Source organism: Mytilus galloprovincialis, chromosome 2, assembly GCF_965363235.1.
Source record: "Mytilus galloprovincialis chromosome 2, xbMytGall1.hap1.1, whole genome shotgun sequence".
In the NCBI taxonomy this organism is placed as follows: domain Eukaryota; kingdom Metazoa; phylum Mollusca; class Bivalvia; order Mytilida; family Mytilidae; genus Mytilus; species Mytilus galloprovincialis.
The window spans coordinates 27,077,976-27,100,919 of record NC_134839.1 but is presented as its reverse complement, the minus strand read 5'-3'; the positions used below and the strand labels follow the sequence as shown (position 1 = coordinate 27,100,919).

The following is a 22,944-nucleotide window of genomic DNA, read 5'->3' as shown; positions in this document are numbered from 1 at the left end:
TGCAGATTGAGACAACAGTACAATGTAAAATCTGCATATTATAATGCCCGCGTCACACTGTCCAGATTTTTACGCCGATGGCAACACGATTATTGAATTTTTCAAAATCGGGACTGATCGTATCCAGATCGGGCTATTCGTAGTGCCATCTTTAACCATCGTAGAACCATCGGCCACTTTTTCTAGCCTTCGGGGACAACTTCGGGAAGGGTTCTAAATTTTTTAACATGTCAAAAAATCCCCAAGGTGCGTCCGATGTTGAGGGTTCGTATTGAGTTCGTATCACCATCCTCACCATCGTAATGTCACCGGGAATGCATCTTTGCACATCGTATTGCATTCGTGTTTCCATCGTTTCAATCGGGCAGTTTGACATAACGATGTCTACACGATTGAATCACGAAGCTACCCGAAGGTCTTACGATGGCAACACGACTTCGTGAAGACCTCGTAATCCCGTCGTGTTGCCATTCAATTTGAATAAAAGTACGAAGGCGACAAGATGGAACTACGACGGCAATAAATCCAGCTAAATGTAAGTTAATTTTCGCGCTAAAATACATTTAAAGTGCCATGCGCGATATGCACTGGACAGTCTAATACGACAGTTAAGAAAGACGTTCACAAAACATGGAGCTCATATCATATGATTCTATGAGAACAAGAAAGGCGACAGCGTTGTTTCTGTTAATTCGAGTGGAATAAGAAGAGCAACTATTACAGGCTCAGGATTTACTTCTACAAGTAAAATATTATTTTTTGTCAATTTTTCATATCAAGTAACATAATGAAAATCATAAACGCGCCTCGTACACCAACACTGCAGCTGCACGAATATAGGGAAACCAACTTTTTCTTCATTATTCTGATTTTTTATGTATCGTCTGAGTTGTTGTCACACGAATGTTTAATCCATAACCATTTTGCTTTCTATATGTCATATTTTGCCGCATTAGTTGTTTTCCCCACATCCTTCCTTTTGTCTATATTATTATGATATTCTCCTGGAAAGAGCCCTTTTTAATAAAAGGGATCAACGAACCCATTACCTTACCTTTAAGGTAGATCAGTAAAAATGGGCATAATTATTGGTGATTGTTCAGACTAGTGCACACATTTTACAGTTCAAACAAGGCAATGCCGAGCGTAGCATCCCCTCGTATGTAACATATTGGGGACAAATATGGACACTATATTATATGACACATGCAGAAAATGGTAAATTGAATATGCATAGTACTTTCCTGCTAGACTCATACCCCTCCCTCTTCCTCTCCCTCTCCCTCTCCCTGATTTTGGTGGCATTATATGCAGAGACTCAGAGTCAAGTTTTACCCTTCAAGCCCACGGTCTTCCGTTTTATGATTAAACCAGAAATTAAATGTACAATATCTATACTATTAAACGAGAAGACCACATTTTGGGTGTCGCTTCTCTTCTTTCCACAATAAATTAATCAACACGTCTCTGTGACCTATAGGTACAGTGCATAGTCGCATTTGTCATCCATTTATATGATTATTCAGATTGAGTTATTTTGGGAGAAAAACGAGAAAAAAGGCATCCGGATATTGTCCCGTCATTGGACGAAATTTTAAGTCAGATTAGACTTCCGGTTTGCGTTTTTCTGTATACTTTGAACATACATTTACTACCACTATACAAATCCTTGATACTACGAATAAAGTGTATTTTAATTCTATCTGCTATCATTTTCAAGTTTACTATACACGGCGGTCACAGAGTTTATTAAATGGAGAGGATCTGTATACTACATCAGTTGACCACCATGGATCGATTAGTAAACTTGGAATTGAAAGTAAATACACTTTATTTATATAGTAATGAATGTTCATAATATACAGATAAGCGCTAAATTCTCCAGTCATTAAATATTTTACAAAATTCATTTATTACAACAACAAAAAAAGATGTGGTATGATTGCCATGTTGAGACAACTCTCCACAAGAGACCAAAATGACACAGAAATTAACAACTATAAGTCACCGTACGGCCTTCAACAACTAGCAAAGCCCATACCGTACGGCCTTCAACAACGAGCAAAGCCCATACCGCATACTCAGCTTTAAAAGGCCCCGAAATGACGATTTAAAACAATTCAAACGAGAAAACTATCGGCCATAATTTATGTACAAAAAATGAACAAAAAACAAATATGTAACACATAAACAAACGACAACCACTGAATACCAGGTTCCTTACTTAAATATTCATAACATACTAAATGTATGTTCATATTGAAATTGATAGAAAACCAAAAGTTGGGAATTTTGGAAATGAAGGAGGAGGGGTTAAAAAAAACACACATGTTACTGTCCCAAATAACCTATGCCTTATGATACATTTGCTGAAATTCTCCAGTCATTCAATATTTTACAAAATTCTTCCAACAACACTTTACATACTTTAAACTACGTTCTGAATGCCCGCGATTTCGCGGGTGTGTTCTAGTAATATATATTCAATATTGATCAAACAATTTAAAACGCGTGATACCTTCGGCATATAATTTAAATACATCGTAAGCTGTCTTTTAGACATCGTATGGCCATCGCGCCATCATCGTATTCCCTCGTGTAGTTAGTGATCCATCATGTAGCCTTCGTATCCATCGTGTAGGCTTCGGCTGAGATATGAAGCTTAAATACCCGCCTTCGGTTAACCTTCGTATGTCCATCTTTTGCTATCGTATATAATTTCGGCACCATCGTATAAACTTCGTTATTCATCGTACTTGCTTCGGTCACTTTTTAGTATTTTAACGAGATCGGGACCAACTTCGTACGAACTTACAATTTTCGCATTCGGATGTCCATCGTATATAAAAATCGGGACAGTGTGACGCGGGCATAAACGAGATACTTATCTATACTATTCAAATGGACTGGTTCACACTCAAAGTCCAAATGATCTATAAAGTCATTAATATACAATGAAAATAGAGTAGAGCTTAAAATACAGCCCTACTTTACACCTATACCAGATTCAAATGTGTTGGTTAACCCATCATGTAGGCTCACAGAGAATGTACCTCTTTATATAGATATAGGAAGATGTGGTGTGAGTGCCAATGAGACAAATCTCCATACAAATAACAATTTAAAAAGTAAACCATTATAGGTTAAAGTACGGCCTTCAACACGGAGCCTTAGCTCACACTCTTTATACATGTTTTCTATAATATTAATAAAATTTCCTCTGATATGATAACAAGATAGTTTGTAAAGAAGTGCTTGTCTGTTTACAGTACCAAAAGACGTTTTGTATCGTTACTTGTCGGTTAACAATCCGTTGGACGTCCGGTAGACCAATTCACCAACGGACTTCTACCGGATGTATAACGGACGTATAACGGATAAAACGGGTGTGAAACGGACATGAACGGAAGGATAACGGATAAAACGGATACGTAAAACGAATAAACGCCAATTGAAAATTTCGTGTTAGAAAGTCAAGTATTGGTATGTCAGATTTCTTGAACGTCATGAATGCTTATTATTCATGATGGATTGTGGAGTAACGTTTTATATGGTTTTATATGGTTATGTCCGGCACGTCTTATATATTTTAAGTTCTTATTTAGGCCAGACTGAACTTGAATGTTGCAAATATAAACCTTCTCAAATATAAACTAAAACAAGTTACACGGAAACTTTTTAATTATTTTAAGGTCACGTTTGTGTGCTTTAAATGTATTAATATTGCCGCCTTTAATAAACTCATCACATAAAGCAGGATTAAATTTTGTATTTACGCCAGACGCGCATTTGGTCTTCAAAAGATTCATCAGTGACGCTCGATTTCAAAAAAGTAAAAAAGGTCAAATAAAGTACGAAGTTGAAGAGCATTGAGGACCAAAATTCCTAAAAGGTAATCTATTCCTGAGATAGAAATGCCTTAGTATTTCAAAATTCAAAAGTTTTGTAAACAGTTAATTTATAAATATGACCATATCAATGATAATACCCCCCCCCCCCAAACCATAATACATGTCAGCACAGAAGTGCTGACTACTCTGCTGGTGATACCCTCGGGGAATTAAAACTCCACCAGCAATATATTTCCGCTTATCTTTTTCATCCATTTTATCCGGTACGCTTCCGACAGGTGTCCGTTTTATGTGGTACTCGTTTTTTGGGTGTCCGTTGAGCACGAACGGACGCCTAACGGATGAAAATAAAAGTTGTCCGTTGACAAAATTGTTATCCCTTGGGAATCCGTTGATGTACTGACCAAATAAAACGGACGCGTAACGAATGCATAACGGACACACACCGGATATGCAACGTACGAGAAACGGAAACGTACCGGACAGAACGGATGTCGAACGTACATCAAACGGGCCAATACAGCATAAAACGGACATCTAAAGGAAGCGTACCGGATAAAACAAGATATACGGAAAAATTAAAGGCGACAAAAATAATACATGTAAATCGCATAAATATTCACAACGTTTCTGTATAACTTGTTTTGGTTTGTTCTTAATTCAAAATGCCGCTAAAGGGCAGTGTCTGGACTGAATAAGAGCTGTTTGATTGTGAACACGTGCCATTACTCTAAGATCGATTATGAATAATAAGAATTCATAAACCTTAAAATATCTAATTGACAATTCTGACGCGACATTTTCATTTTCAATTGGCATTTACCCGTTTCAGATCCGTTCATCATCCGTTTTATCCGTTATACGTCAGGTAGAAGTCCGTTTTACATTCGTTCAACATCCGTTTTATCCGTTAGAAGTCCGTTGGTGAATTTATCTGCCAGACCTCCAACGGATGTATAACGGACACGTATCGGATACGAAACGGAAACGCAACGGACGAGTACCGTACAAAACGGACGCCTACCGGACGTTCAACGGACATTTCATCCTTTGAACGTTCGTTCAAAGTTTTAAACATGCTCAAAATTTTCCACCAGACAGAACGGACGTGGACGGATAAAACGTACACTTAACAGACATGCAACGGACGTCTAACGGATAAGAACGGACGTCTTACGGACATGGACGGATTGTCCGTTAGACATCCGTTCGAGCTATCCGTTAAGGTATGACCGAGGCTTAAAGATGTAACGGATAGCACGAACGGACACCCAACGGACGGAAAAAAAGTTGACAAAATTTTTATCCGTTGGGAGTCTGTTGATGTACTGACCAAATAAAACGGATACGTTAAGAATGCATAACGGACAAACACAGGATATGCAACGTACGATAAACGGAAACGTACCGGACAGAACAGATGTCAAAAGTACATCCAACGGACGAGTATCGCATTAAACGGACACCTAACGGACGCGTACCGGATAAAATGGACGAACAAGATGATATGCAGAAAAGTTAAAGGCGACATAAAAAATAAATATAAATCGCATAAATATTCAAAAAGTTTACGTGTAACTGGTATTGGTAAGTTTTTCAAAATGCTGCCAAAGCTAGTGGCTGGCCTAAATAAGAGCTGCTTGATAGCGAAGACGTACTCTTACTCTAAGATCAATTATGAATAATAAGCATTCACGACACTCAAGAAATCTGACATACCAAAAATTGGCAAATCGTAATAAATCGTAAATATAACTCAACATGCAGACATCTTATACGTTCAGGTATTTCACATCCAAAATTTTATGGAAATATTCTTTATAAAGCACAAAAATGTCAGTATTCTCCTCAGAAACTAACAAAACCTTTAAATAGACTTATTAAAAGGGGATATAGTTACGATACTGTTGTCAGGTCATTAAAGATTGCATATTTTGGCTTTAACATTGATTCACTGATAGGGTCTTTGCATCGGAACTAAACACATTTACTTCTAAAAAAACAGTTGTTGGCATGACACGGGTTATGTTCTTCTCATATATTTTATGATAGTATGATACTAAACCCCTAACGGGAGGGATTGTACCTGATATTCATATGATGAAGACATAATCTTTCAATCAGTTTAATTGAGGTCTGGAGCTGGCATGTCAGTTAACTGCTAGTAGTCTGTTGTTATTTATGTATTATTGTCATTTTATTTATTTTCTTTTGTTACATCTTTTGACATCAGACTCGGACTTCTCTTGAACTGAATTTTAATGTGCGTATTGTTATTCTTTTACTTTTCTACATTGGCTAGAGGTATAGGGGGAGGGTTGAGATCTCATAAACATGTTTAACCCGCCGCAATTTTGCGCCTGTCCCAAGTCAGGAACCTCTGGCCTTTGTTAGTCTTGTATGATTTTAAATTTTAGTTTCTTGTGTATAATTCGGAGTTTAGTATGACGTCCATTATCACTGTACTATTATGCATATTTTAGGGGCCAGCTGAAGGACACCTACGGGTGCGGGAATTCTCGCTACATTGAAGACCCATTGGTTGCCTTCGGCTGCTGTTTGCTCTATGGTCGGGTGGTTGTCGCTTTGACATATTCACCATTTCCTTTCTCAATTTTATTTCTGACACGAAATTTTCAATTGGCATTTATCCGTTTCAGATATTTTTCTGATAGATTGGATATGAGTAGGCATTTATATTTTCCCGCAAAACATTCTTGAGATATTTTCTTTTTTTTGCATTATTATTGATTTTTACTTATATGGATAATTCTAACAACAAAACATTTTCACATTATTTAGTTGTGTTCTAAAAATAATATTGTTATGCGTATTTATTGAAGACATGAATTTATAACAGGCAATAAGGAATGTTATTTTGCACTCAATAATGTCCGCGTATTTAGACGATCGGTTAAAAATCATAAAACGTCAGTCAAATCTCTCTGACAACAATACATCGGAATGCCCCCACGGTCATCGTGATGTAAAAATCGATTTTCAACCTAATAAGCTATAAAACGGCAAGCTTTTTAGAAAAGCTATTACTTGTAAATCTATAATACTCAGTTATGTTATTCACTTGGACTTGTGTAACGGATTGACACATGCACATGTAGTTATATTAACATTTGCACCGCATTGAAGACCATGTGTTGATGTCTACGTGTCTTTTCGGGTTTTGTTGTAATGGTGGGTTCCTGTTTAATTAACGAAAACGTCACCTCTTCTGTTAGTCATTTCAGGCTAACATGTAAATTATTTAATAGTTACATATGAACATGTAAACAAAATATACCTGCATGAAACCACATCATAAAAATATAAGTACAATAATCTAATTAACCAAGTTTGAAATCAAGTGCATTCCACTGCAAGGTTGTCCATTGACTATAACTGAAACCTTTTTTACACTATTTGGGTTTATAAACATGTAAGACACCATGTGTCATGCTACAATTTAGCTTCAACTAATAGAGAGAGTACACTTCGATATACTCTCCCCCAGCTATGTATATAGTTCCTGTATCCACATCCAGCCAGATATCATTTGGATTTTTTATCTTTTCAAACTTTTCTAGCAGTGTCCTATGTTTTGTACCATCGGCAGATAAAACATGTAACGAACCTTTGTTGTTACTATCAGTGAATAGGACCAGTCCAGATGGTAACACAACAAGACACTCCGGGGTCACAATCGTTTTGTTTTTATAGCAATATATTGAATTGCCTTCTAATGTTGCACGTTTGATTTCTTTGTCATGTGTTGTGAAAATAACTTCACCATTATGTATATTCATACCATTTAATCCACATTCAGTGTTTGTTGAAAAACACGGTGTCAGTTTATCTATGTTGCTTGGGTAAAATGTTGTCTCGAACTTTTTAATTGCCCTGTCCACAACCAAGAAAATACAGTCCTCTTGAGAAAATATTGCTCCAACATATTCCTCCTTAAACACTATTTTCTGTGACTTTGGAATTGTATTTTCGTGTATTGTGGCAACATAAAGTTGATGTGAATAGCAAGAAATAAAAACCTGATTGAATTTGGAATCATAACACAACCGTTTCACGTCTCCAGGTAACAGCTTCGAATCCATAATTGCTCCAATATCTTTATCAAGAATATGCAATTTTCTCTCGGACGATTTATCTCCAACTACTATGTATTTATCATTAATGGATACGCCACACATCATATTCGAGCCTTTGTAATTAAATGTGTTTACCTTCGTCAGACCGAGCTCTTCGAATGTATAACAGGTAAACATTGTAAATACTCCCAATTCTTTACACAATTTGAAAATATCACCGGTCTGATCCACAAGGAGTTGTTTTGTTTGATCGAATGTGGCTAATATCTCTGCAGATTGTAACTGTTCAACTATTTTGTTCTGTTTTAGATGAAGAATGATAAGATTCTCATTCTGAAATGTTTTACTTATTTCTACGATACTCGATTTAATACGGCTTCTAATAGTCTCTACATGAACAAACAACTGAGTGTTGGACCCTAATTCCTTCACAATTTTCGTTACACTCATCCAGTGTTCGAGACTTTTAACAAATTGTTCCAATAAACGTAGACGAACATTATGATTTGTGTTCTGTTCATCACGAAATACATGTAATTGCTTCTTGAACATTTCAAATAAATTATCTATACTACACTTCATCATTTCAGCAATTTTTGCTGCTTCTTCTTCAACGGTCTCTGTATTACTAATAAAATCGGACTTATGTTGTTTCTTTTCCCCCAGAAGTTTGATTGTCGCGTCCTTCATTTTTCCTAGTTTTTCTGGAAACGCTTCATAATCATTGTTCTCATCAAAAGCGTCTGCGATTGATTTTAGTTCTTTACATTCTATATGTTTCGTTATTAGGCACAAAACACAACACGGTTCCTTATGACTACAGCAGAATATTTCAAGTTCTTTTGAAGGATGAATGGGACAGTGTTTGGATATACCATTTAAATCTATACCATTTGTACTTTGACCATACTCTTCAATTTTGACCACAGCATGTGTGTATAACAGTTTCATTCGGCTGTGCATTTGATTACACTTTTCACATAAAGCTTCTTCGCAGATCTTGCACCAAAACTTGGCATTTGATTTTTCATTCGAACGTTTACAAGCATGACACTCCTGTGTTTTGTCTCCTGTTGATAATGCAATCATTGTTGCTATTGTAGCATTATCCTGCAATGAACTCGTCCATTTTTCAATGGACTCATCATGATTTAATGGTATCACTACTGTCCTACATATTGGACATGCAAACTCTGATATTTTATTGTCTTTTTTGCGTCCAACAGATATGATAAACTCGTGTATGCATGGTTCACAAAATGTATGTAAGCATGGTAGTATTTTCGGTGACTTGAATGTTTCAGAGCAAATTGGACAAGAAAACATTTCTGAGTTATCGTGTAATGGTTTAGACACAGCCATATATATCTATCTCTATCTATCTGTATATATCTTCTGCCAATTAAGGCACACCTCCTGAACCCGGAGTACGGTATATATGAAATGTTACACTGAATATCCTCCACCAATATTTACAGTAGATCCATAAGAATAAAAAATTCAAACATAAACTAAAAGAAACATACCTGTTTTAACTTTCTTTTTCACTTCCTGTAATACATGTGTCATGTGATCAACGTAGTTTATATTTAGATAAGTAATTTGAGCAAAATGTATACATCTCATTTAAATGAATACTTTTTTGTGCGTGATTCAATGCCACCTGATTATTTTTGTACGTGTGTCAAGTTATACCTTATGAAACACAAGATGTTAGTCTTTATGTTTAAATGCTATTATAAGTGTCATGCCAAAAAATGACTTACATGTCCCCGTCTTAAATTTCCACCAAAAATACGGCAAGGTCCACGTTTAGTGGTCGCACATTTTCTTTAAATTTTGAAATTGTTATAACTTGAAAAACAAACAGTATTATTTATTTACTCACATGAAACAAACCGGGATGTGGTATTCAGTACGTAGGTGAAACTGGAAGATATTTATCTGAACGAACTCAAGAACATCTGTATCGTTTTAAAAGACCCAATAAATTCAAAAGTATCATTTACCAACACCTTAAGAAGCACAACCATCCTTTTAAATATTTAGCAGTTCAACCTTTAGAAGTAGTAAATAAGCAGACTGGTGAATCGCATTCAAAGTTTGTACGATCACGGAAAATAATTGAATTAAATTGGATTAAAAAATTACAGACAGTTTACCCTCTCGGTCTAAATGATAATATCATGGGAATTGGTAATATATCTAGAACCAATTCCGTTAACATTTTGGATATAGTTTCTAAAACTGTTCGTAAAAAACGTTCTCACGGTCGTAGAACAAATCGCAATCAAAGAAGATTTCGGGCCAATCATACCAATATTTCGGACCTAATTTCTATTTCAAAAAACAACGGCAGACATTATCTGTTAACAAAACTCTGTTCGTTACCGGTTAATAAGTTAAATAAAATTTTGGAGGATTGCAACACAATTTCATATAGCAGTCCTAAGTATGAAATTGTTCAAATTATTATGGCATATTGTTATTCTAAATTGTTTCCCAAAATTGATCGCCCTGAAGATCATAAAAAACATTTTATTAAAATTAAGTATGTCAATAAAGGCTTTGATTTTGTAAATATTGCCGGTATATTTAACGACCATTCTGTTAAAGAACAAATTCCTGGATATTTTGACAATACTGAGCTACCTCTTATTTGTTATATTTACAAGAAATCTACCCGGAAATTTGTGTTTAATTATAGTCAATTGTGTAAAGATGTTAATATCAGTGAAAATACACCTACTTCATGTAATTGCAGTAATTCCGAATATATTTATGGCCCCATTTCCCATGTTATAACAGGAGATCTTAACATCGTTCAAGACCGAGAGTTAAAATCATTCCTCAGTAAAGGACCTAAATATCGTACCCCGTCAATTATTAATTGGAATGAGTGTCGTAATATCATCCACGACTCACTCCATACTTACTGTATGAAATGGATAAAACGGGAAAAAGCTGACAAAAAATCTTTGGACTCTTTTTTTAATTCAGTAATGAAGATAGTTGATATACGTATTCAACATTTTAAAGAACATTTTACTATAAACCCTTACAACAATAAACCTATTTCTCGTATCAAACATAAACTAAAAGAACTAGCCAAGGAATTTGTTTTTGTCCCGGCAGATAAAGCTGCTAATAATATTATTATTGTTTGACGTAAATTTTACATTGAGGTTCTGAAAAAGGAAATCACCAATTCACCAACATTCCAACTGACTCCATTTTCAGAAAACGAAATCTGTAACAAACATAAACTTTTAGGCACCGCTTTACAAGCAGAGCCAAATACAATGAAAGTCAAAACTATGTATTGCCTTCCGAAGCTACACAAAACCCCTTACAAATATAGATTTATTTCGTCTTCAAGCCATTGTTCAACTACTAAATTGTCTATTCTTCTTACCAGCACACTTGGTACAATTAAAAACCTGATAATAAATTGTTCAAATAAGGCCTTCGAAAATAGTGGAATAAATTACTTTTGGAGTGTCAAGAACTCGTTGGAAGTACTTGATAAATTGCATGCTTATATTGGTGATTTTGAAACTGTTCAAAGTTTTGATTTTTCTACCCTGTATACCACATTGCCTCACATTCTCATTAAGAAAAAATTCACCCACCTAATTAAATGGGCATTCAAAAAATCAGAATGTGAATATATATGTTCAAACTCTTTTAGGTCATTTTTTAGTAGCAATAAACAAAAAAACTATGTTAATTGGACAGGCTTTGATACTATATCTGCCCTTGAATTTTTACTAGATAACATTTTTGTTCGCTTTGGGGATTCCGTATATCGTCAGATAATCGGAATTCAAATGGGGACTAACTGTGCACCACTTATTGCGGACCTGTTTTTGTATTGTTATGAGTTACAATTTATGACAAAAATAAGCAAAGACCCATCGAAACAACATCTGATAAACAAATTTAATAATACTTTCAGATATTTGGATGATATTTTGGCTCTCAATAATGACGACTTCAGTATGTATATTAATGAAATTTATCCTGTTGAACTTACTTTAAATAAAGCTAATACTAACAATGACCACTGCCCTTTTCTCGATCTTGATATCTATATCACTAATGGAAAGCTGAATACTAAAATTTATGATAAAAGGGATGATTTTTCATTTCCTATCGTTAATTATCCGTTTTTAGATGGTGACGTTCCCTTGTCACCATCTTACGGTGTTTATATATCTCAACTTGTACGATTCGCTCGTGTATGTAACAATGTTTTAGATTTTAACGAGAGAAATTTATATATTACTGAAAAATTATTACACCAGGGTTTTCGATATCACAAACTAGTCAAAACATTTACTAAATTTTATCATCGGTATAAAGACATTATTCGTAAATATAGCTCAACATGCAGACTTTTAATACGTTCAGGTATTTCACATCCAATTTTTTATGGTAATATTCTTTATAAAGCACAAAGGTGTCAGTATTCACCTCAGAAACTTACAAAACCTTTGAATAGACTTATTAAGAAGGGATATAATTACGATACTGTTGTCAAGTCATTAAAGATTGCATATTTTGGCGTTAATATTGAGTCATTGATAAGGTCTTTGCATCGGAACTAAACACATTTATTCTAAAAACAGTTGTTGGCATGACACGGGTTATGTTCTTCACATATATGTTATGATGGTATGATACTAAACCCCTAACGGGAAGGATTGTGTCTGATGTTCATATGATGAAATCATAATCTTTCAGTCAGTTTAGTTGAAGTCTGGAGCTGGCATGTCAGTTAACTGCTAGTAGTCTGTTGTTATTTATGTATTATTGTCATTTTGTTTATTTTCTTTGGTTACATCTTCTGACATCAGACTCGGATTTCTCTTGAACTGAATTTTAATGTGCGTATTGTTATGCGTTTACTTTACTACATTGGTTAGAGGTATAGGGGGAGGGTTGAGATCTCACAAACATGTTTAACCCCGCCGCATTTTTGCGCCTGTCCCAAGTCAGGAGCCTCTGGCCTTTGTTAGTCTTGTATTAATTTAATTTTAGTTTCTTGTGTACAATTTGGAAATTAGTATGGCGTTCATTATCACTGGACTAGTATATATTTGTTTAGGGGCCAGCTGAAGGACGCCTCCGGGTGCGGGAATTTCTCGCTACATTGAAGACCTGTTGGTGACCCTCTGCTGTTGTTTTTTATTTGGGCGGGTTGTTGTCTCTTTGACACATTCCCCATTTCCATTTTCAATTTTATTATCTGTTAACAAAGCTCTGTTCATTACCGGTTAAAAGGTTAGATAAATTTTTGGAGGATTGCAACACAATTTCATATAACAGTCCAAAGTATGAAATAGTTCAAATTATTATGGCATATTGTTATTCTAAACTATTTCCAAAAATTGATCGTCCTGAAGATCATAAAATACATTTTATTAAAATAAAGTATGTCAATAAAGGTTTTGATTTTGTAAATATTGCCGGTATATTTAACGACCATTCTGTTAAAGAACAAATTCCTGGATATTTTGACAATACTGAGCTCCCTCTTATTTGTTATATTTACAAGAAATCTACCCGGAAATTTGTGTTTAATTATAACCAATTGTGTAAAGATGCTAATATCAGTGAAAATACACCTACTTCATGTAATTGTAGTAATTCCGCATACATTTATGGACACATTTCCCATGTTATAACAGGAGATCTTAACATCGTTCAAGACCGAGAGTTAAAATCATTCCTCAGTAAAGGACCTAAATATCGTCCCCCGTCAGTTATGAATTGGAATGAGTGTCGTAATATCATCCACGACTCACTCCGTACTTACTGTTTGAAATGGAATAAACGGGAAAAAGCTGACAAAAAATGTTTGGACTCTTTCTTTAATTCAGTAATGAACATAGTTGATATACGTATGCAACATTTTAAAGAACATTTTATTATTAACAATAACCACAATAAACTTATTTCTCGTATCAAACATAAACTAAAAGAACTAGCCAAGGAATTTGTTTTTGTCCCGGCCGATAAAGCTCCTAATAATATTATTATTGTTTGACGTAAATTTTACATTGAGGGTCTGAAAAAAGAAATTACCAATTCACCAACATTCCAACTGACTCCATTTTCAGAAATCGACATCTGTAACAAACATAAACTTTTAGCTACCGCTTTACAAGCAGAACCGAATACAATGAAAGTCCCTACTATGTATTGGCTTCCGAAGCTACACAAAACACCTTACAAATATAGATTTATTTCGTCTTCAAGCCATTGTTCCACTACTAAATTGTCTATTCTTCTTACCAGTACACTTGGTACAATCAAAAACCTGATAATATATTGTTCAAATAAGGCCTTCGAAAATAGTGGAATTATTTACTTTTGGAGTGTCAAGAACTCGTTGGAAGTACTTGATAAATTGCATGCTTATATTGGTGATTTTGAATCTGTTCAAAGTTTTGATTTTTCTACCCTGTATACCACATTGCCTCACATTCTCATTAAGAAAAAATTCACCCACCTAATTAAATGGGCATTTAAAAAGTCAGAATGTGAATATATATGTTCAAACTCTTTTAGGTCATTTTTTAGTAGCAATAAACAAAAAAACTATGTTAATTGGACAGGCTTTGATACTATATCTGCCCTTGAATTTTTACTAGATTACATTTTTGTTCGCTTTGGAGATTCCGTATATCGTCAGGTTATCGGAATACCAATGGGGACTAACTGTGCACCACTTATTGCGGACCTGTTTTTTTTTTTTTTTGTATTGCTATGAGTTACAATTTATGACAAAAATCAGCAAAGACCCATCGAAACAACATCTCATTAACAAATTTAATAATACTTTTAGATATTTGGATGACATTTTGGCTCTCAATAATGACGACTTCAGTGTCAAGGGGTACAATCAAAATCACGTGATGGATATACACACACCGGAAGTTACAGTCGAACTCGCCGCTTGAAAGGTTAGTAGTTGCATTTTCTTGTTTATATCAATTAAATTTTGATTAATAAGTTGGCACACCGAATGTCGGATAATATGTAGTTTTAAAATACACAATTGTTTTTGCTAGAAAGCGTGCAGTTATTGCAAACACTTCGACACAGTTATCTGGTGAAATTTTTTAACTGTGTCTAAGTGTTATCATTAACTGCACGCTTTCCAGCAAGGATAATTGTGTATTTCAAAACTAGATAGTATCCGACATACGGTGCACTACCTTATTTATCAAATTTTATTGATATAAACAAGTAAATACGACTACTTACCTTTCAAACGGTGTGCTCGACTGTTACTTCCGGTGTGTGTATATCCATCACGTGATTTTGATTGTACCCCTTGAGTATGTATACTAAAGAAATTTATCCTGTCACCGTCTTACGGTGTTTATATATCTCAACTTGTACGATTCGCTCGTGTATGTAACAATGTTTTAGATTTTAACGAGAGAAATTTATGTATTACTGAAAAATTATTACACCAGGGTTTTCGATATCACAAACTAGTCAAAACATTTACTAAATTTTATCATCGGTATAAGGACATCATTCGTAAATATAGCTCAACATGCAGACTTCTTATACGTTCAGGTATTTCACATCCATTTTTTTATGGAAATTTTCTTTATAAAGCACAAAAATGTCAGTATTCACCTCAGAAACTAACAAAACCTTTAAATAGACTTATCAAGAAGGGATATAGTTACGATACTGTTGTCAGGTCATTAAAGATTGCTTATTTTGGCGTTAATATTGATTCACTTGTAGGGTCTTTGCATCGGAACTAAACACATTTATTCAAGGCATGACACGGGTTATGTTCTTCTCATATATGTTATGATGGTATGATACTAAACCCCTAACGGGAAGGATTGTGCCTGATATTCATATGATGAAATCATAATCTTTCAATCAGTTTAATTGAAGTCTGGAGCTGGCATGTCAGTTAACTGCTAGGAGTCTGTTGTTATTTATGTATTATTGTCATTTTGTTTATTTTCTTTGGTTACATCTTCTGACATTAGACTCGGACTTCTCTTGAATTGAATTTTAAATGTGCGTATTGTTATGCATTTACTTTTCTACATTGGCTAGAGGTATAGGGGAGGGTTGAGATCTCATAAACATGTTTAACCCCGCCGCATTTTTGCGCCTGTCCCAAGTCAGGAGCCTCTGGCCTTTGTTAGTCTTGTATTTTTTTAATTTTAGTTTCTTGTGTACAATTTGGAAATTAGTATGGCGTTCATTGTCACTGAACTAGTATATATTTGTTTAGTGGGTCTCATTGGCGTCTAACCGTGACGCGGGATTGCCGATTTTTGGTAAGCGTGACACGGGAAAGTCAAATTATTGTGTCGTGAAAACGGGAAATGAGGTCTAGCGGGACCCGGGAAATGACAAAAAAATGAGAATTGCTAACGTACATAGTGAAAGCAGGATACAGGAATCTGACAAAACAGTAAGCGGGATCCGGGATCGGAACCCCCCAATGAGACCCCTGTTTAGGGGCCAGCTGAAGGACGCCTCCGGGTGCGGGAATTTCTCGCTACATTGAAGACCTGTTGGTGACCTTCTGCTGTTGTTTTTTCTATGGTCGGGTTGTTGTCTCTTTGACACATTCCCCATTTCCATTCTCAATTTTACCTTCGTTAAATAAAGAATTTATTATTATTATTATTATATTTCAGATAAGGCCAGATTTCTGAATTCGATGTCTATTTTGGATGCATGTAACTGCATGGTGAAAAATTGTTTATGACATATATTTAATCCAATATTAATTTATGCCAAAATATGATTATCATTACTTATTTGTTGAGTTTTGTTTTAATACATCGAAACGGGAGTTGAGGGAATTGTTTTAAACTTGTATTAAAATACATGACCATACATGTCGACATTGCTAAACTTTTAAATGGGTTGTTTATTTAGTTTTATGCTGCTATCCAGAATTTTTTCAATTCTTTTGAAATCGGCGTGATTTTTCTTTTAAATTTTGTTATAAATGATCATAAATAACAAATCATGGATTTAACTGTAAGCTGAAGTGACACGATAGCCCACCCATACTTCCAACTGACAATTTCTACCTTTGAACCTATCGACCTAGCTGTCTTGGTTAGTATTTAATTTGTCTGTTGTTATTTTATATTCCTTTTCGGGTTTGCTTTGTTATCCGTGCCATTATATATATATATTTAGTTCTACTATGTGAAGCTGGTTGCACTAAAAGCAATTAGAGTCGGACATAATTTTGTTTTCTGGTTCTAAAAAAAATGTATGGAAGTCCGTTTTGAATTATAGCGGATGTCTGTATTTAGCTATGTCTTTACCTTTTTATCCCTACTCCTACGTGGATAATCTGCAATTAACAAAAAGTTGCATAATTCAGCAATGAGTAACTGTGCGTGTGTACGTCAACACAGGGTTAAATAAAATATAACCCAAATAGTATTACCAAAAAGAAATTTTATGTTGCGCGATAGCAAAAAAAAAACCAACAAAACACGACTAACAAAAAAACATGTTTAAAAGACAATAGTATCAACCAATACGCATCCAACATATCCTATGGATTTAGTGTAAAGATGTCATTATATAACAGGTAGAGAAAAACACGACCTTTCGGAAAATAAAAATTAAAGCATAAACCAAACAAAGATGTTATAAAAACCTAAGTCGAAGAGTTAGACACGCATGACAATAACATTGCAAATTATTGAACAGACAAACTTCGACCCACAAAACGCTTTACAGGAAACTAACGCTTGAGCAACACGAACTTCAGCGAAAAACGCAATGAAAACTCACCAAAGACGACGGGCTTACCCTTTGATACATAAGACGCGCGTTGTCTTCATTAGACTCATCGGTGGCGCCTGTATCCCATACCTGTGCATGCCTGTTCCACTAGCTTTAAATCATAGCTACAAACATCAGTTATGTAAATCGTTGACGTTTTATTCTAAATTCAGAAACAAAAACTCATTGACTTATTAGAAATTTAACAACTAACGCTCAAGAATGTATGGGCTGCTCGCAAGAGCTGTTTTCCACGACCATAGGCGGATCCAAAAGGGGTGTGGGAAACCCGGTCCCCCTTTGGTGGGGAAAATTTGGTTGATTATATAGGGAATCACTGAAGTATGTTGGGAGTGCCCACTTAGGTCAGTCACGCCTAGCAATGATGACTTTAATTGTTTTTCTTTTAGAGAGGCCCAAGATGAGTGGATATGCAAGCTATGATGAGGCACTTGATCCTAAATACGGGGATCCCTATCAAGTTTCATTGGTGGTGGCAGACGAGAATAGTTTATTAGGTTACGGGAAAATTGTTACAGATTTTGAAAAGGAGGAAGTTGAAATTACCCCCTGGCCTGTAGGTGGATGGCGAAAGTTGTATCCAGGAACTGGTGCTATGGGTGGCATAGTGAGCGGGGATTTTGTTTATGAATGGGAGGGAGACGTTTGTAAAGCAATAAATAATGCTGTAGGCGGTCATTACGTCACTGGTCGTCTGCCAACTGGTGTTTCTTTTGAAAACCGAACCCACGTGCTGGTGAGGGAAGCTAATTACCACCCTGATGGCGGTCAGATATTTTTTCCAAGAGACAAAGACCCTTTCATTGCCTTATTAGCCTTACCGACTGACGATATTAAACAAGAAGATTTTAAGGCATTTTATTTTGATGGATCTTTTGGTGTACAGATCCATGCCAACATCTGGCATCAGCCTGTTTATCCTATTAAAGATCGAGCTGTGTTTCTAGGGAAACAGGGAGCGGTTCATGCATGTGTTTGTATGGATTCTGTTGATGAGTGGGGGAAATATTTGTCAGTTCCACTAAAACTACAATCTTAATGTGCTTTTATTCTGTCAACGATTTCAAATAAAGATTATTCTAGTCAAAACTGACATTAATATTGTGTTCCCAATATCTGTCCGCTCTTCCGAAACAACTAGATCTATATATAACTCAAAAGAAGCTGATTTTTTAAAATGAAATTTAGACAACATCGTCCACTAGTGTGACTAAACTCTAAGTTACATTTGTGCCGAAGCCAATTGTTTCCGCGAAAAATAGCAGTAAAGTATATACACATGAAGAGCAAATTAGTGTTTAAATAACTAAATTTTGAGAAAATGAAAAAACACCTTTTGTTCTGAAAAGCGACAACCCAAATTTACTTTTTATCTTTACAGTAAAACATTTTGTACATTCTAAAAATGGGCGCACGGTCAACGCTTTTGAAGTTACAACCGTATACAATTACTAAAAGAAGCATTCGATCAATACTCAGAATTACATTTTTTTCTAGAATCTTAAAATACGATTTCTATCAAGTTGTTTTTTTCTTTTTTATCTTTGCACTTTATTGTAGAAGCTGTGACATCATGAATGTTACATTTCATTTTGAGATGAAGGTTAATTTCAGTATTACGCGATATTGCTGTTAGCCAATCAAAATAGCGTATTATAATGAAACATACATGTCTAAATGTAATTATATGGAGATATAAAACAAGACACCAGTTATTCGAAGTTAACGAATATGAATTTAATATAAAAAAAATAAGACAGTTGTGGTATGATTGCCAATGAGACAACTCTCTACCAGCGACCAAATGACATAGAAGTTTTAGCATGGCTGCAGTTCTGGGTTCTCCTTATTACAGATTCTTGTTCGTTTGGCGGTCGATCCTATTTTTCTAGGTTTTAATATGAAATGTTTGAATTATATAGAAGATAAGGATACATCTACAAAATAAACACATCTATGGAAACATGTGTCTAGATCGTATATAAACGTAGGGGGGAAAAACGTCAAAATAGCGTGTGCAATACGGGTTACCCTCACTTTAGACATGTTTCTGTAATGTTTATGTTGAAAAAGAGGATAAACAGACCACCTTATACATATGAATATTGTCATTGTAATGGTGAAGATAATTTTAAATGTAAATTGACGTGACACGTTTGTCCTACCATACAAAATACTATTAGAAAACTACTGACCTACATGGTTTTAAGGTACGCATCCAAACTTTGTCATTACATTATATTGCCATTGAGGTATTTTTATACATCAGTATTTTGGCTACAAAGGTATATTTGAATAATATTGTTTGGTGTTTAGAAAGCAATGAACGATTACACACTTCAATAGTATTCATAAACAATACACTTATTATGGAGGGCCATTTCGAAATTTTCATGCTAGGCTAGATTTATTCAGGATGGTATATAAATCGTTGTTTTCTGGTCAATTTATTGTCAGTGGGTCAGTCTGTCCGCCATTACATTAGTCCGTCCCAAATTGACATTTTGGTTGAGGTAGTTTACGATGAAAAAAATAAAATCACAAAAATGAACTCTGAAGAAAATTCAAAAAGAAAAGTCCCTAATCAAATGGCAAACCTAAAAGCTCAAACAGGTCAATGGAATAGATAACAACTGTCATATTCCTGACTTTGTACAGGCATTTTCTTATGTTAAAAATGGTGAATAAAACCTGGTTTTAAAGCTAGCTAAACCTCTCAATTGTATGACAGTCGCATCTAATTCCATTACGTTTAAAACGATGTGTGAACAAAACAAACAGACATAATAGGTAAAAATGTCAAAATAGGGGTACAGCAGTGAACATTGTGTTATAATCTTAATCACTATAAAAACAAACAAACAGGTAACAAAGAAGCACAAAATGGCATATAGACCAAGCATATTGGCAAAAATGAAAGACAAGAATACACAAATTTACCCGAGCCTTAATAACACAATGACGGAATGTAAAAGTACAGAGCCGCCTCATATAGCTATATGTATCATAACTAAAGAAACATAAAAAGGCAGAAAGAAAAAGCACATTAGCAAAAATGAAAGACAAGAATACAAAAATGTTTTACAATAACGCAATAACTGGATGTATATTATAGTACAGCGTCACGTCATATGTATAAAAGAAACACCAAAAGGCATATAATAGACAAAACTGACCGTGCAAGGGCTGTATAGCTAGTCAAGGTCGTTAAAAACTTCCATCGTTTCGTTATAGACAAAGCACAATAGGAAAATTGTGATCACATCAACTTGAAATTTAGTACAGTACATGTTTGTCATATTGTAAACTTTTCAAGTTGTAAATTTCAGGTTTAAGGCAGCAACCATTTGATTTTCTGGGGGGGGGGGGGGGGCTATGGTTTTTTTTGGAAAAAAAAGTTTGTTTCCAGTGTTTGGAGAAAAAAATAATTTGTTTTTGATTCTGAGAAAAAAAATTTGTTTGTTTCACCCTCAGCTGCCACTATATGTAATGCTAAAATTGAAAGAAAAAAATTGTTTTCGACTTGTCGCGAAAAAAAAAGTTTGTTTTTCGCCACAGGCGGAAAAAAAAGTTTGTACAGAAAAAAAAACCATAGCCCCCCCCAGAAAATCAAATGGTTGCTGCCTAAGTTTTAATTTCTAATTAAGCCAAGTCAAGGTGGTACCCAACACCTTGGCTTAAATCAATTTGGCTCGTTTAATTTTTATAAAATTTTGACAAAATATTTTCTTTGACCATTTGAAAAAAATATAAAAATTTCAGAAAACTTGAACCAAATATTGGTTGGATATATAGCAGTTTGACAAACACTCAATTTGATCAATTTGAAGCTTAATATTTCCTTAACAATACAACGTAATTAAAACGTTTAGCTGATTTTGAGTTATCTCACTGTAGTGTTAGGTACCACCTTAAGGTACATGTAGCCTGGCATCCCAGCCCATTCTAACTTCGCGTCGCAAGTTTGATACTGACAAGATTAGCCAGGACCCCAGGCTAAAGGTACATGAAGTTGTTGTCATATCAATTTGAAACTTAGTACACATCTCCATTCTAAGACTGAAATATAAAGTTTGGTGTCAAATTTCTAGTTTGACCCCGATTTTATATTTCTTGACTTTATCACGGACCTAATTATAATGCATCTTTATCGTGTTGAGAAGACTGCGGTCAATAATGTGAAATGTATCAACTCAATGTTCTTTTAAAATAGACTTAAATTATTCTACAGAAAACATTATTATCTAGAAATCTAACTACTTTTGCTTCAGGAAAATTGAGGATGAGTGGAAGTCCGAGTTATGATGATGCACATGATCCTAAATACGGTGACCCCTATAAGGTTTCAATGGTGATTGCAGATGAAAACACTTTAAAAGGTTATGGCAAAATTGTGACAGATTATGAAAAGACAGAAGTTGAAATTACCCCCTGGCATGTGAGTGGATGGCGACAGCTTTACCCTGGAACTGGTACTATGGCTGGAATAATGGGCGGTGAATTTGTTTATCAGTGGAAAGATGACATTTGCATAGCCACTGACAATGAAGACAACGACCATTACGTCACTGTTCGTCTGCCAGCAGACATGTCTTACGATAATCGGACACATGTACTAGTAAGGGAAGTAAACTACCATCCGGACAGTGGTCAAGTATTTTTTCCTCGTGACAAAGACCCATTTGTTGCCTTATTGGCACTACCTGGTGATGATATCAAGCCGGAAAATTTGGTTGCATTTTATTTTGATGGATCATTCGGAGTACAGATCCATGCCGATATATGGCACCAGCAGATCTACCCAGTGAAGGATCGGTCTGTGTTTCTAGGGAAACAAGGATCTGTTCACGCATGTGTTAATATGGATACTGCTGAAGAATGGGGCCAATATTTGTTAGTTCCACTTGGACCTGCGTCTTAACTTAGATGTGCATTAGTTCTTGTGTAAATAAATATAAAATGACTAAATAGAACGTAGTAGGGCGATCTCTTGTATCTAGTTGAATGCAAAACATTTTTAGATATAGAACCATATTTTTTTTAAGCTGAACAAATGTATAGTCAATACGCACATGAATGTGAGTATCTAGATAGTAACTTTTTACTTGTTTTGAAAGGTTGGGTTGCTTTCTCATTGGTCTTTTTTTACAACTTTTTTTTAAATTTAT

General features: G+C 35.0%; 1 protein-coding gene and 1 pseudogene across 1 annotated transcript; both read left to right on the top strand.

The window, feature by feature from the left end:
- Window positions 1–17,006: 17,006 nt before the first annotated feature.
- LOC143062189 (uncharacterized) lies at window positions 17,007–18,869 on the top strand. Its single transcript, XM_076233974.1, has 2 exons — window positions 17,007–17,071; window positions 18,166–18,869. Exon 2 carries the CDS (start codon window positions 18,177–18,179, stop codon window positions 18,813–18,815), a length of 639 nt encoding a protein of 212 aa, XP_076090089.1. The 5' UTR covers window positions 17,007–17,071; window positions 18,166–18,176; the 3' UTR covers window positions 18,816–18,869.
- A 1,070-nt stretch (window positions 18,870–19,939) lies between these two features.
- Window positions 19,940–22,751, top strand: LOC143062187 (uncharacterized; annotated as a pseudogene).
- The last annotated feature ends 193 nt before the right edge of the window (window positions 22,752–22,944 follow it).